General features: G+C 44.7%; 1 protein-coding gene across 5 annotated transcripts in view; it reads right to left on the reverse strand.

The window, feature by feature from the left end:
• Nucleotides 1–5,021: 5,021 nt before the first annotated feature.
• pik3r3b (phosphoinositide-3-kinase, regulatory subunit 3b (gamma)) overlaps nt 5,022–12,449 on the reverse strand; it is a 173,891-nt gene continuing 166,463 nt past the window's right edge. For all 5 annotated transcript variants that reach the window (XM_056414558.1, XM_056414559.1, XM_056414562.1 and 2 more), the window contains 5 exons: nt 11,368–11,493; nt 10,615–10,934; nt 9,933–10,007; nt 9,638–9,808; nt 5,022–8,708 (listed from right to left, as the gene is read on the reverse strand). In XM_056414558.1, coding sequence (XP_056270533.1) covers nt 8,510–8,708; nt 9,638–9,808; nt 9,933–10,007; nt 10,615–10,934; nt 11,368–11,493 — 891 coding nt within the window. In that variant the 3' untranslated portion in view covers nt 5,022–8,509. The remainder of the gene's footprint in view (nt 8,709–9,637; nt 9,809–9,932; nt 10,008–10,614; nt 10,935–11,367; nt 11,494–12,449) is intronic.

Genomic DNA, 12,449 nt, shown 5'->3' on the forward strand with positions numbered 1-12,449 from the left:
TAACAGTAAAAGTAGCAATAATACAAAGTAGAAATACATTTGTTCAATATTATAAGTGCTGTATGGTATCTTAAAGTGTAGTTAGTTTGTGATTGAGTTATGCATCGCTGGGTCCGTCCACGGATAATCTCACATAATGCTGCAGCAAACCTCGTCATATTTTGGGTTGCCAGTTATGGCTGCATGCTCAACGACTCAGTGAACCGCCAACATCTAATGGAACTACCGACACACACACACACACACACACACCCCTCATCAGACCCTGAACTGGCGGAGATCTGCACACCTGTGCCGTGTGTGCAGAAGGAGCAGTGTGTGACATCCACACCCCTCAGCTCACCCTGACCGCTCCAAGCACACGTATCTTTAGGATTGTTACTATTAGGTGGTACTTTAATCAATACTGTTATTTTTCATGACTAAATAATTGCTTTCTAAAAACATTTAGAGGGATGTAGAAACAAATAAATTCAGAACAGGATTAGAATTGTATTTAAGAACAAAAAGAAAATAACTAAATATTTATTTCTAAAAAAGAGACATTTACATTTACAAGAATAAACTTAAGCTAAACTGCACCACGACAGACAGACAGATGTTTTAGCTTTAGCTTGTTTGTAAAACAGGTACAAAGTCTCTGACGGTGAATCAGAAACTGAGGACAAAGCCGATTGCTTCAGGTTTTTATATTTGTTTACATGTTCCTGCTTGTTGACCAGATGTATTGAAAAAAGAATGTTTTTTTAACCGCACATGTTTTCATGTTCTCCGTCTGCTTTGTGCGTGCTTGTGTGTTTGTGTGTCTGTGGTTGGAGGAGCTCAGCCTCCCCAAAGAGAACCAAAGAGATGCTGTCTGCAGAATGATAATCAATGCACATTTATTGAGTTATCAAAAGGACGCATCTGGATAAACCCCAAAAAAATGTAAAGCAACTAAACGATGTGACGTAATGCTGAATGACGGAAAATAAGTAAACAGAGATGAGCCGTCATTGTTTTGCAAAGACAATATTACAAGTGTGTCTGTTTTTACCATCAGAATGAGTAAATATGTCACTAATATGGCTTTAAAGTCAAGTATGCCATAAAACATGACAAAGTAGAACGTCAGAAGAAATATAATAAAGTTTATGATGGGATGGTGTTCTGCTTTCTGGCTTCTTCATGATGCTTTATGTAGTTTTGGCAATGTTAAAGTATAGTTTATTTAAAAGTCATTCGTCTATATTGTAATTACTTATAATTCATCGTATAGAAAGTAAAAATAAAAAGGTAAGAGTTTAAAAAGTGAGTAAAGTATGTCAGAAATTGATAAAACAGACAAAATATAGTGTGCCAATAACGTCATGGTATACTCATATGTATCAAAGGTCATTTAAAAAAAGTCATCCGACCCCAACTACACAAATGTGGACTTTGGTGTGCATTATGAACACAAATAATGATCCTCAAATGTTTGTACTTGAACAAAATATTTTCTTTATTCTGCAAGAGAACTGAAAATGGTGGAGCTCCACCGATATCGACATTAGTTCAGATCATAATCAAATGTAGAATCTACAAACGACAAACTTTTGTGACCAACACGAGAAAGTAAAGTGAACTGTGATTGGTCCCAAAAAAAAAGATTTGAAAGACGAGAAGCCGTGAGCAGGTGTGGCCGCAGGCAACACTGAGAAAGAGCCCGATGAGTCGGTCCAACAGCTGCACACGAGGACATCGTCACCACACGAGTGTCGGAATGTTTTTTGTGTCTTTTACATCGTGGTCGGGGTTCTGGGCCCGTTCACAGCCATGTGACGTTCAGGTGAAACCGTTGCAATCGGTCATTTTAAATGTAGGTTTGCGTCAGGATTAAATTCTGGGAACTTTACACATAAACGTGTGCAGCTGAACAATCGCAAACTGCCATGACACTTGACCTTTGAGGTGCTGATCACACCGAATAGTAACAAATAAAAATAAAAATGGAGCTAATCGGTGTTCTGCAACAGTGCCTCGTGCTCCCGATGTGTATTTCCTCCCATTGTTGCAATAAGACATGAACCACAATGTACAGAACATCTGGAAAACGTTTAATGATGAGGACAAAAATATTCCAAGCCCACAGTTCCTCAAAAACAGGCCTCTCTCTCTCTCAGTATTACGTTGTTATGGCATTGTACAACTGACACACAACGAACTGGAACTGGCTTCAGCCGTAAGCAGTGATGTTAAAATTGCGATATCAAATTCAGATCTGAACACACCATAAACAGACAAATAACAGTTGTTTTTTTTAAAGACATCTTTTTTACCATTTTCTTCTTCTTTTATACACAAAAAACAACAGTCAAGAGTACCAAATATGCATGCTGGATCTGTACGTATGTCAAAAAAGGGTAAGTGGGGGAGGGAGGGGGGGCATATACACTTTTTAAAAATCTTTTTTTTAAGTTAGTCTATTTTAAAAGTCCTTTATTTTCATATATATGGTGTATTTGTGTATATAAAGTAAAGTAACAACTTCTTTATACATATATATATATATGAATAAAGAAGTTGTTACTCCTCAAAGCTGTGCTGGGTACTGTGATCAGAGAAGCTGTGGTGAGAACACAACACGACTCCCTCGCTGAGAATCACAAACCTATTCAAACTCGGCTGCAAATACAACTTTGCAGAACTGCTTGAGGGCGAGTAGTCGTAGTATTTGTGGTAACGGAAAGTAGTATAACGGTAGCAGAGGAACAACAGACAGTTGCTATTTTTAACAGTCCTCGGGTGCGAGTGAGTACAAACACTCAGGAACAAGGTAACAGTCGACTTATTGTACCTTTTTGTTCCAGAGACCTTCGTTTTAATCAAAATGTACTTTAGTATTTTCTGAAAGGTGAACCTAAGTTTCCTGGAGTTATTTGAGTTTGACTTTTCAATGTGAAAACTCAACTGAACAGTCAGTGAAAGTAAACTGGACAAAACGGATATTTGGGTTTGTCCCACACACCCTTGACTTCTTCCTGCCTGTTCCTCGTCCTACTACCAGTGAAACTGCCCATTGGGGGATATTTGTCCTGTGGGAGTGGATGCACCTGAGGGTAAACATGCGCCCCTCCATCAAGAGCCCTGGCTGACAGGAAAGGGAATATTGCATGTCGTGGTGGAGTGAAACGCGAAAAAAGGGGAAATAGTCCTGCAGAAACCTCGAAGTGTTGAAACCCTTAAAAACAACAACTTGATGCTGAAAAAAAAGTTATTAAAAATAACCCCTGTATCATTCCTGTGTACCTGCAGAAAGCTGCTGTTGTCGTCAGGGGGGGGGGGGGTACCTTCAAGATACACATAATTCATCTAAATTGGTACTTCTTTGGGAAGTATCAAAATCAAACAATAACATGTGGATTGATAGATGGATGAGATAATAAAAAAAAACACCAAATGCAGAAAAAAGTTATTCTTATCAAATCAGTGTCAATTGAAGGAAAACAAAAATCCAAATATTGCGTACAAATATTAGAAATATTACACAATATACTATCTTGTGCAAGCAGGAGAATAACTTGTGTTTGGAATCCTTTGTTCCACACAAGATTACAACAATTTAAAAAAACATTGTAAAATGTAACAATTCCCCGAAACACACATGTTGGTTCTTGAGATTTCTGCAGGACATATTTTCACAACGGACATAGAAAAGTTTCAAAATTGCAAAACTCCAGCTATGGCCATCATGTGCACATACACGGAGGAGAGAAAGTCGTGACTTTTGGTCGTGTTCTTTTAAATCCTCAAAAAGAAAGTCAGTTCACACCACCGGCACACGTTAAATCTGATCGATTTCACATCGGGACATCATAGAACAAGGATTTTAAAAGATGGCCCCTTCCTGACGTGTCACAAAAAGTACCTCTCTAAACAAATCAACCAACAATCCTAGCTCGCTGTATGGGACACTCATTCACACAACATGGTTTTATCTTCTGAGTTGTGACAATATCAAGGCAATGGAGATAAAAACATCACTGAAACATCTACTTCCAATGATCAACAACTGAAGGATTAACAAGAACTGAAATCTTTGGTCTTCATGTGTTTTTTCTGTGTGTGTGTGTGTGGGGGGGGGTGCAGGGGGGGACAGTCAAAGAACAGCGACCATACGACTCAAAAGCAACCCTTCAAAATTGAACATCTTTTAGCTTTATATAGACGTGACATCTCCGTGGAAAGGTGACGCACACGCAGACATCACAGGTTCATCTTTAAAACAATTCTCTTGTAGATGATAATGTGTGCAATTTCAGACAAAGCCCTCTGTGAAGGAAAAGATCCCAACATATCTCTGAGAAGTTTCAAGAAAAGCGCCTCCTTCCCTCCTAAAGTAGCTCTACGTTTTTGCCTGTAATGAATACTGTACATCTGTCATAAAACTCTAAAAACCTCGGCCCTGCTCCCCGTAAAACAAATAGGGAACTCTTCGCTTTATGCGTGTTTTATGTTGGTTTTTTTCCTTTCATAAATGTATTTCATATAAAGACATTCAACAGTGAGCAATGCGATATACTTCAAGTAATAAAGTTAGGGATTTGTTTGAGTTCCCTGTAAGAAAAAAAGAAAACCTTCAGACTGTGTGGTGATGGAGGGGAGAAAGACCACAGCATCTGTCTGGTGGCGATGCCGCGTCGAAGCTACGGGAAGCAATGAGGGACACTTCAAAAGTCAAAGACGTGGGGATCTATAGCTTAATCGACTGAAAGTGATTGAAGTATCAATGCAGAAAAAACCCTGATTTATTTATGTACTTTTATGTATTTAAACCGCTGGTTTTCTTGTGTGATCGTTTCGAGGGTAAACCTGAAACACCTGAGGGTTGGTGACCGGAAACGTTGTGAAGAAGAAGACGTTGCATGTCTGCCAAATCAACGGAAACAAAAACAGGCCCGCCTTTTATTCCAATAGCACCTTGAGCGTTAAGGAGCCTCGTGTTTCAGTTGTGGTCAAACACGACTCGTGGCGCTCAACGTTAGGAAGGAAGAACCCCCCCCGCCCAAAAAGAAAAACTTGCTTTGGACCCGGACCGATCCTTTTTTTGTACATTCAAGATTATTTCGGCAAACCCCGCCTCGCCGTCCTCTCAGTCCAAGAGAAAGAACAAAGACCAGCGTCACTGAGGGACCGCAACGGATACAAAAGACTCAACAGGCCGCGTCCCAATTCAGAGGCAGACGAGTCCAGAGGATGGCGGCGGCGGCGGCCTGGCCCTCCTGAGGCCGTCCTCCCTCTGACCCCAGTGGGGATGATACTTGTGACTCAAACACTGGCGCTGATTTCCCTGAAACATTACGTGAGCGGCGGTAGCCGGAGCGGCGCATGCTGTCGGATGTCCGAGACAAGCTTTTTTTTTTTTTAACTCCCTGCAGACGGCGACATGGAAAATGGTGACCTATTGACCTACAAACTCTCGAGTGTCCTAAAAGTCCCATTTCCTGTCTGAATTCGACAATGGGCCCTGAAGTAGGACACGGCCGGCATCTCGACCCAGATGCCGCAAAGTCGACGAAGCCTTTCTTCCTCCGCAGCTGCTTTAGCTCTAGTTAAACGGGGGGGGGGCGGGGACGACTCGGGGAGTATCGAGGAGGACATTGAACCGGGGCTCGCGATAAACGCATGGTGGGTACAACCAAGGTTGTTTCACTCATTCACAAAGACTCCTCAAACAATGGCCCTCTTCCTTCAACCTGTTGCTCTCATTCACACATACCTGTGTGTGTGTGTGTGTGTGTGTGTGTGTGTGTGTGTGTGTGTGTGGCCCATACACTCCGCAGCTGGCTTATCCGACTCGACAGAGATGGCGAAAGCTTTGTCTGACTTTGTAACCAGCCGTTAAAAAAAAAGAAGTTTTTGGTCGAGGCCCTCGCAAACGTTATCCTGTAATAATAATAAAGTTGTGTGAAGCAGTTTGGGACAGCTGCCTTTGTTTGCCAATAACAAGGTCAAGATATCATCTGCTGACCTTCGCTTTCCATCCTTTAAATAGCTGCAGATTGTGAGACAGGCAGTGAGAGGACGGCTGTGGACTCTGATGTCTCTCGACAAAAGGAACAGCCAATGGGCGAGCATCATCTTATTGCAACAACAGCCAATCAGCAAGACAGAATTTCAAATTTCTAGGAAGAATAGAATGCAACTTGTTTTTTTTCTTCTTCTTCTCTTCAACTTTTGAAGACTTTTTTTTATTGTGTGATGCTTTTTGTGTGTGCGTCTTCGACATCAAATGCTTCCACTGGTTATAAAGTCAAGCACTGGGAAGAAGTTCTGAATTAAAAAAGAAAAAGAAAAGAGAAAACTATAACAAAATAAAAGCGTAAACGAAGCAATCGGACAAACAGACTGAGTTTCACTCTCAAACGCTTCCTGATTATCTCGCGACCTCCGTGACCTCTGGACTGCGTTAACCAAACGCGAGATTGCACGTTCCTTCAAGTTCCTTCAAGTTCAGTGTTTTCTTCTCAAGTCTGCGTCTTCAGCTCGGGACATGGCCTCCGTTTACCTGCTTTCTGTGTGACACATGTTGTTGTTTCTTTTTCAACTTTTTTTCTTTTTATCAAAGCTTACTATTTCTGAAGGTTTTCAACAAAAACACAAACAGTCCCAGTTTTTCAACCCACAGTCATTATCTTCATGTTTCTTTCACTCATGCCGTTTGAACATATTTTTTTAAACCACACATAAAATGGGTTTCAGGTTCCCATGTCAGACAATCTGAATCTGACAATTTGTTACCTTTGTTGTTGTTGTTGTTGTTGTTGTTGTCTGGTTTAAGTTAGGTGTAGCACCATTTGTGACCTCAGCACTCGGTTTGTTCAGCCCTGATTCAGCCACACAGAGCTCCCTGTAAGAGTCGGGGGCCCAATTTCCGGTTTTGGCGGCCTGGTTCGGCGTAGAAACTTAAAACGGTTTGATGCAAACCGCCGAACCAGAAAAGTAGCCGACATCGGCGATCTATGCCGACGGCGTCAGGGGGCCATATCCAGCTGGTATTGCATTCGTAATCAGCAATTTAACAACGGGATTACCAGAATTATGCGTTGGTTTATAAAAAAGGACCAAACGATCCACCAGTCTTATTCACAGGGCACCAAGTGGTTGAATGTGGTATTGCTCCGCTGTTTGGCCATGTATCAAACCGGTTCTAAATCCAATGTTTCCACAAACTCCTTAATGCGCATCTGGCAAAGAAGACCGAACTGGAGCCGCAGAGCCTGGGAGGAATATTGGATTTGAACGTTGATAAAGTAGAAAATAGTCTAACAAATGCTAACCCCCTTCGGGGAAAGCCCGGCGAGTGAAGACGGAGTGCCGAGGCCACATACGGGACTCGTTTAAGTGCTTCATAATCCACCGTCTGTATTTACAGAAGGTCTTGGCGTTTCTGTTTACGTACCATTTGGTTTTCCAAAAAGGCTATTTGGTGCGCAAGCACATGGCCCAAAACTCGGTTTTATGTGTGGTCTTCAAACACACCATTCATCTCCTTTCCTTCGCTCTTTTCTCCATTCACAAAAAGAAAGAAAAGCACACACACACACACTAGCTGACTCTTTACCCTCCCCCTCTCCCCTCCACACCAACTTTGGTCTCTGGTTCTGATCTGTGACATTGGCAAAAAAAACTAACGAACTATGTTCCAGCAAAGCAAAAATAATACAAAACCCCCTCTAGTTAGTATAAAAGCAAGCCTTTTGTCCTTCTTCTTAGACTACACAACTCTTTTGCGTGTCCCCCCCCCCCTAACCCTTCAGCAGCAGTCTCCATGGAGGAACACTTCATAAAATGAGTGTCCGTTGTCTCGTTATGCTACATTATTTTTGCTTTTTCGTACGGAGAGGGACCGGACAGACACTCGACGCCGCCTCCTCTTGCATGTACCACGAACAAAGTTACGGGGAACAAAAAGGAGACATCTGAAACTACTCAAGAAACGGAAAAAATAAACGAAAAAGAAATGTCGTGGTGTAATCATCTGAGGTGCAAAAACGAAAAATACCGGGAAAGAAACCAAAAAGAAACATTTGGGAATGTTTTGGAGTCGTCTTCGTCGTCTTTCGCGCGTTTAGTTTTTTTTGAGTTTCCCGTAAGAAGTCTGAGCCGGAGTTTAGGTAGCAGCGGGGTCAATCTGAAACTCTGAAGTGTCCTACTCCGCTTCCTTTCCTCCTTCCTTCAGTCGTGTTTTTTTTCTTCTCGTTTTTTTCTTCTTCACATTCACAAACATTTAAAACTTCCTTGTGCAAATCAAGCAGTCTTTAGAAAGAATGCCCTCCGAACTTGTTCTTGTAAAAATATATAACTCCAAGGCGGCTGACGTGTGTGTTGCAGCGAGTGTTTACTTTGTTTCTATCTTTATCGGGTGTTGGGGCTCGCCTTGTATTTCAACCAATCCCCCCCTCCCCTCCTTCTCCCCGGTCTCCATTCCCCAAGAAGAGGGGTGGGGGTGGGGGTTGGCTTGTTGTCTCTGTGGCTGGGGTGGGGTTCATCTGCGTCCGGAGGGCATCTGTGCGTAGACGGGGTATGCGAGGCGCACGTTGAGCGAGTCGTTGTGCTGCACCAAAGAGGTCTGGTGGTAGTGGAGCACCAGGTCCTTCAGGCTGCTGTACAGGTTGTACGGTTCTGCGAAGCCGAAGCCCCGAGCGGTGCTGTAGATCACACAGTGCTTCACCTCGCCTTCCACACTGAGGACACAGAGGAGACAGAGAAGACGAGGTCAGGAGTTTAGAGCTTTAAAAAAAAAAAAAAAACATTCAGGATCACCCACGGGCATTACGGGACAAAGCGGCGCTTTTGGTGTTTTGTTTTTCTAAGTGCTGTCGTTGAACGACGTGGAGGAGTCAGTTGGAGTCAGACACGGTTTATGAAAGCAGAAGCGGCCTCTCTTTTGTCTTCTGCTGTCCAGTGGTTCCTCCGTCTCTCGTTCAGTTGTGACTGTCGACGAGAACCGGGCCGACGCAACCGGTGAGAATGCGGCAACATGTCGGCGTCGATGAGAGTGGAGATCTGTTTCATAAATCTTGGCGGCTGCTTCCTTTCCACTCTAAAAACGGCCTTTTAAATGGTCAATGGACTTGTGTCGCGTTCTTCTCGCCTTCCGACCACTCAAACACTTTCACGCCATCATTCTCCCATTTCCCTGAAACGTCACGTTCGCGGCGTTAGCCGCAGTCTGTGCGAAAGGGAAAGAAGAAGAGATGATGGCTGGGGGCTACCATGCAAAGTGCCACCGGCCCATTTCATCATTCAATCAGACTCACTGTGGGAACAGCCTGCGGGGGGCAATTTAGGGGTTAAGTGTCTTGCCCAAGGACGACCCCGCTCTACCACTGAGCCACTGCCGCCGATGGGTTCCCAAAGGGATTCCGCATTTTCAGATAACTCCTGACACCCCATCTGTTCCATAATTAAGGCTACGGCGATTAAAAACGTCATCGCTCTGCTATCCAACCATTGAAAAAAGTGTAATTCAACATGAGGTGATAAAGGATCCTGCAAACCGAGGCTAACGCTAATCACGTGACAAAAAAATACTAATGAGTCGACACGCGTCTCCTGCAGGTCGATCCTGCGGCGCGTCGTCGCACGCCGCTCGTGTCCCGCGTGTACTCACGTGACGGAGCAGGCGTAGCAGCCCTTCTTGCTGCTCTCTCGGATGAGAAACGCTCCGTCGGGCTTCCCGGTGAGCAGCTCCTCCGCCTCCGTCCTGTTCAGGTCCCCGACGAACCAGCTCTTCTCGTCGCAGTGGGGCAGGCTCTCGTCCTCCTCGCTCACGAAGTAGCCTCTGCGGCCACACAAACAGCGACACGGACACGGTGAACACGGCGCGGCACTTCGATGCCGTCGCTCTACGGCGGCAACGGTGTGTGGGCGCGGAGCGGGGGAAAAACTGGTAGCGGTAGACTCACTCGTCAGTATTTTCGTTCTTGATTCCCAGCCAGTCGTTAATTCGTTTTTGACGAACTCCTTTGTGATTGAGCCAGCTAGAGAGAGAGAGAGAGAGAGAGAGAGAGGCATTACTACCAATAGGATTCGGTTCAAGAGGCTTCTTTGAGTTCACAACACTGTTTCATGAGTAAACGTGAACAGAATTTGAATCTGCCTCCGACAAATGTTTTCCCAGGAGGAGCACGGCTCTGTCGCGCCGAGAAACGGAGCAGAAGATCTCCCGGCAGAAGCAGAACCTCGAGCGACGGAGCGGAACACACGTTTCAAATCAAGCCGCGCGACGGTCCCAAAAACATCAGTTGCTCCGTCGGCCTCGGGACTCGGATGTGCTCTGCTCTCGGAGCCCATTTGTAAATTCCAAATGGAAAACTCCCAAAACCGTCTGCGAAGGCTTTGACATGTAGACAAGCGCAAATAATTTGTGCTTCCTGCTCGGCCATCGCTGGAAACTTTTTAAAAGTTTACCGTTCAGACTGCCATGCTTTACTTTCAGCCCGACCGGACCACTCGAGCATCAAAAACCAAAAAGATAAATGCAAGATGCTTTTTCCACCAGGGCCGTTGTTGATGAACAATATATGATTGTTGACCAAGGCCGCCCTGCCTGCTGTCGTCACAACCAGCCACGCCTCCTGCACTTACACGAGGTACTGGTCCCTGATCTTGCGCAGCTGTATGAGGTCGGGCTTCAGGCTGTTCATCTTCTTGTCGGTCTCCCGGTTGTCCATAGCCTGCGTCTTCAGGTCCTGCTCCAGCCGCACCTTGCTGTCATGGATCTCTCCGAGCCGAGACTTGAGCTTCTCGTAGTTCATCGTGATCCGCTCGATCTCCTTGTCTTTGCCCTCGCGGCGGAAGCGCTCGATGTAGTCCTTGCTGTAGCGCTCCTGCGTGTGGCACTGCTCCTCGAAGATCTTGATGGTCTCGTTGAAGGCTTCGATGGCCGTCCGCTTCATCTGGATCTCCTGAGGAGAGGAGGGAAGAGGAGGCGTGAGCGAGGGGACGGGACGGGATAGATCAGGGTTCTTACACATTTTGACCGATGGATTTCCATGACTTTTCCATGACTTTAAAGCAAATGTCCATGACCAAACTGAAATCTCGGTAAAAACATGAAAAATGTAGAACATTTTGTGTATTGAGAGCGTATGCCGGCTTATATTTTGAGCGTCTTTCTTTAAAAAACATATTAATTATTTCAAACTCGGTGTCAATGAACATGTGATCATAACAAATTTCCGTGACTTTTCCAAAACTTTTATGATTTAAGTTTTTTCCATGACTTTTCCAGGCCTGGAAATGACCATTTTAAAATTCCATGACTTTCCCAGGTTTTCCATGACCGTACGAACCCTGATAGATGCACTTTAAAAAAACAAACTTGAAGGGCATGCGTACTTGCGACGTCTTGGTGTATTCTTCGTACAGCCTGTCATACTCTTTGCTCTTATCCTGGTATTGATTGTGGTATTCCTGAAGCTTCTTCCCCACAGCGTCAATATTATCCTCCTTCACCAGCTGGTCCTGAGGGATTGAGAAGGAAACATTTAGAGAGCGAGCGGTGCACAAAAACTCAAGACGGGGGGGGAGGAGAGAAAAAGTGTGTGTGCACACACACGCGCCGTGGCTACCTTCACCCCCGATTCTGCTTAGCGAGTGTGACTCCTGAACAGGCTCGTTAATTAACCACCCACAATGCCCTGGGTGGATGGCAAGGTATGCACGCTCTGAGATATTGCAGCGCTCTGAGTAATGACTCAGTGGTGCGAGGGGATGGAGGGAATAAATGCAACCACTGCCCTTTGACACCGCGGATGTGTGCAATTATTTAGGGAGCGTGGCACGGGGGCCGGCGAGCGGGGCCATATTTCAGCGAGGGAGGATTTTTGCTGCCGCTGCAAGTTTGGAGTGGAAACACCCAGCGCGAGGAGGAGGAGGAGGGGGAGGAGGGGATTAAGAGGAAACTGGTTGGAAAGGCCAAGGTAGTCGAAATTGATGGATTAGGAAGAGGGAGTTATGCCCTCAAGATCAAGATACAAAAACACTATTGAAAAAACAAAACAAAAAAAAATCAGATTTCTTTCTTTTATTCCCTATTGGTTCCGATCACATTTCAGCAGATGTGCAAAACAGATGAGCAACCAGAGCGTTTTCAAACTTATGGAAATTAATAAAATATTCTAAACCAAAGAAAACTAAGTGGACACACCTGAACCGTCCTCCCAGACCACCGTCTGCATTGTAAAACTGCCTGTGCACATAATTACAGTGTGTCGTCAGAAGTGTGTGGACCGCTACATAATACACCTCTGTGTGATGGTTGCGCAAACAGCCAACATATTTCTGCTTTCGGGATTTGCTCCCATACAACCACACAGGTCCTTTGTTTCGTTCTACGATAGAACTAATTGCCTCGACTGAGATGAAAATGAGACGCGTGTTGTAAAGACCGTGGCATTTCCCTTCTCCGATGAAGTCGT

This window comes from Pseudoliparis swirei, chromosome 5, assembly GCF_029220125.1.
Source record: "Pseudoliparis swirei isolate HS2019 ecotype Mariana Trench chromosome 5, NWPU_hadal_v1, whole genome shotgun sequence".
In the NCBI taxonomy this organism is placed as follows: Eukaryota; Metazoa; Chordata; class Actinopteri; order Perciformes; family Liparidae; genus Pseudoliparis; species Pseudoliparis swirei.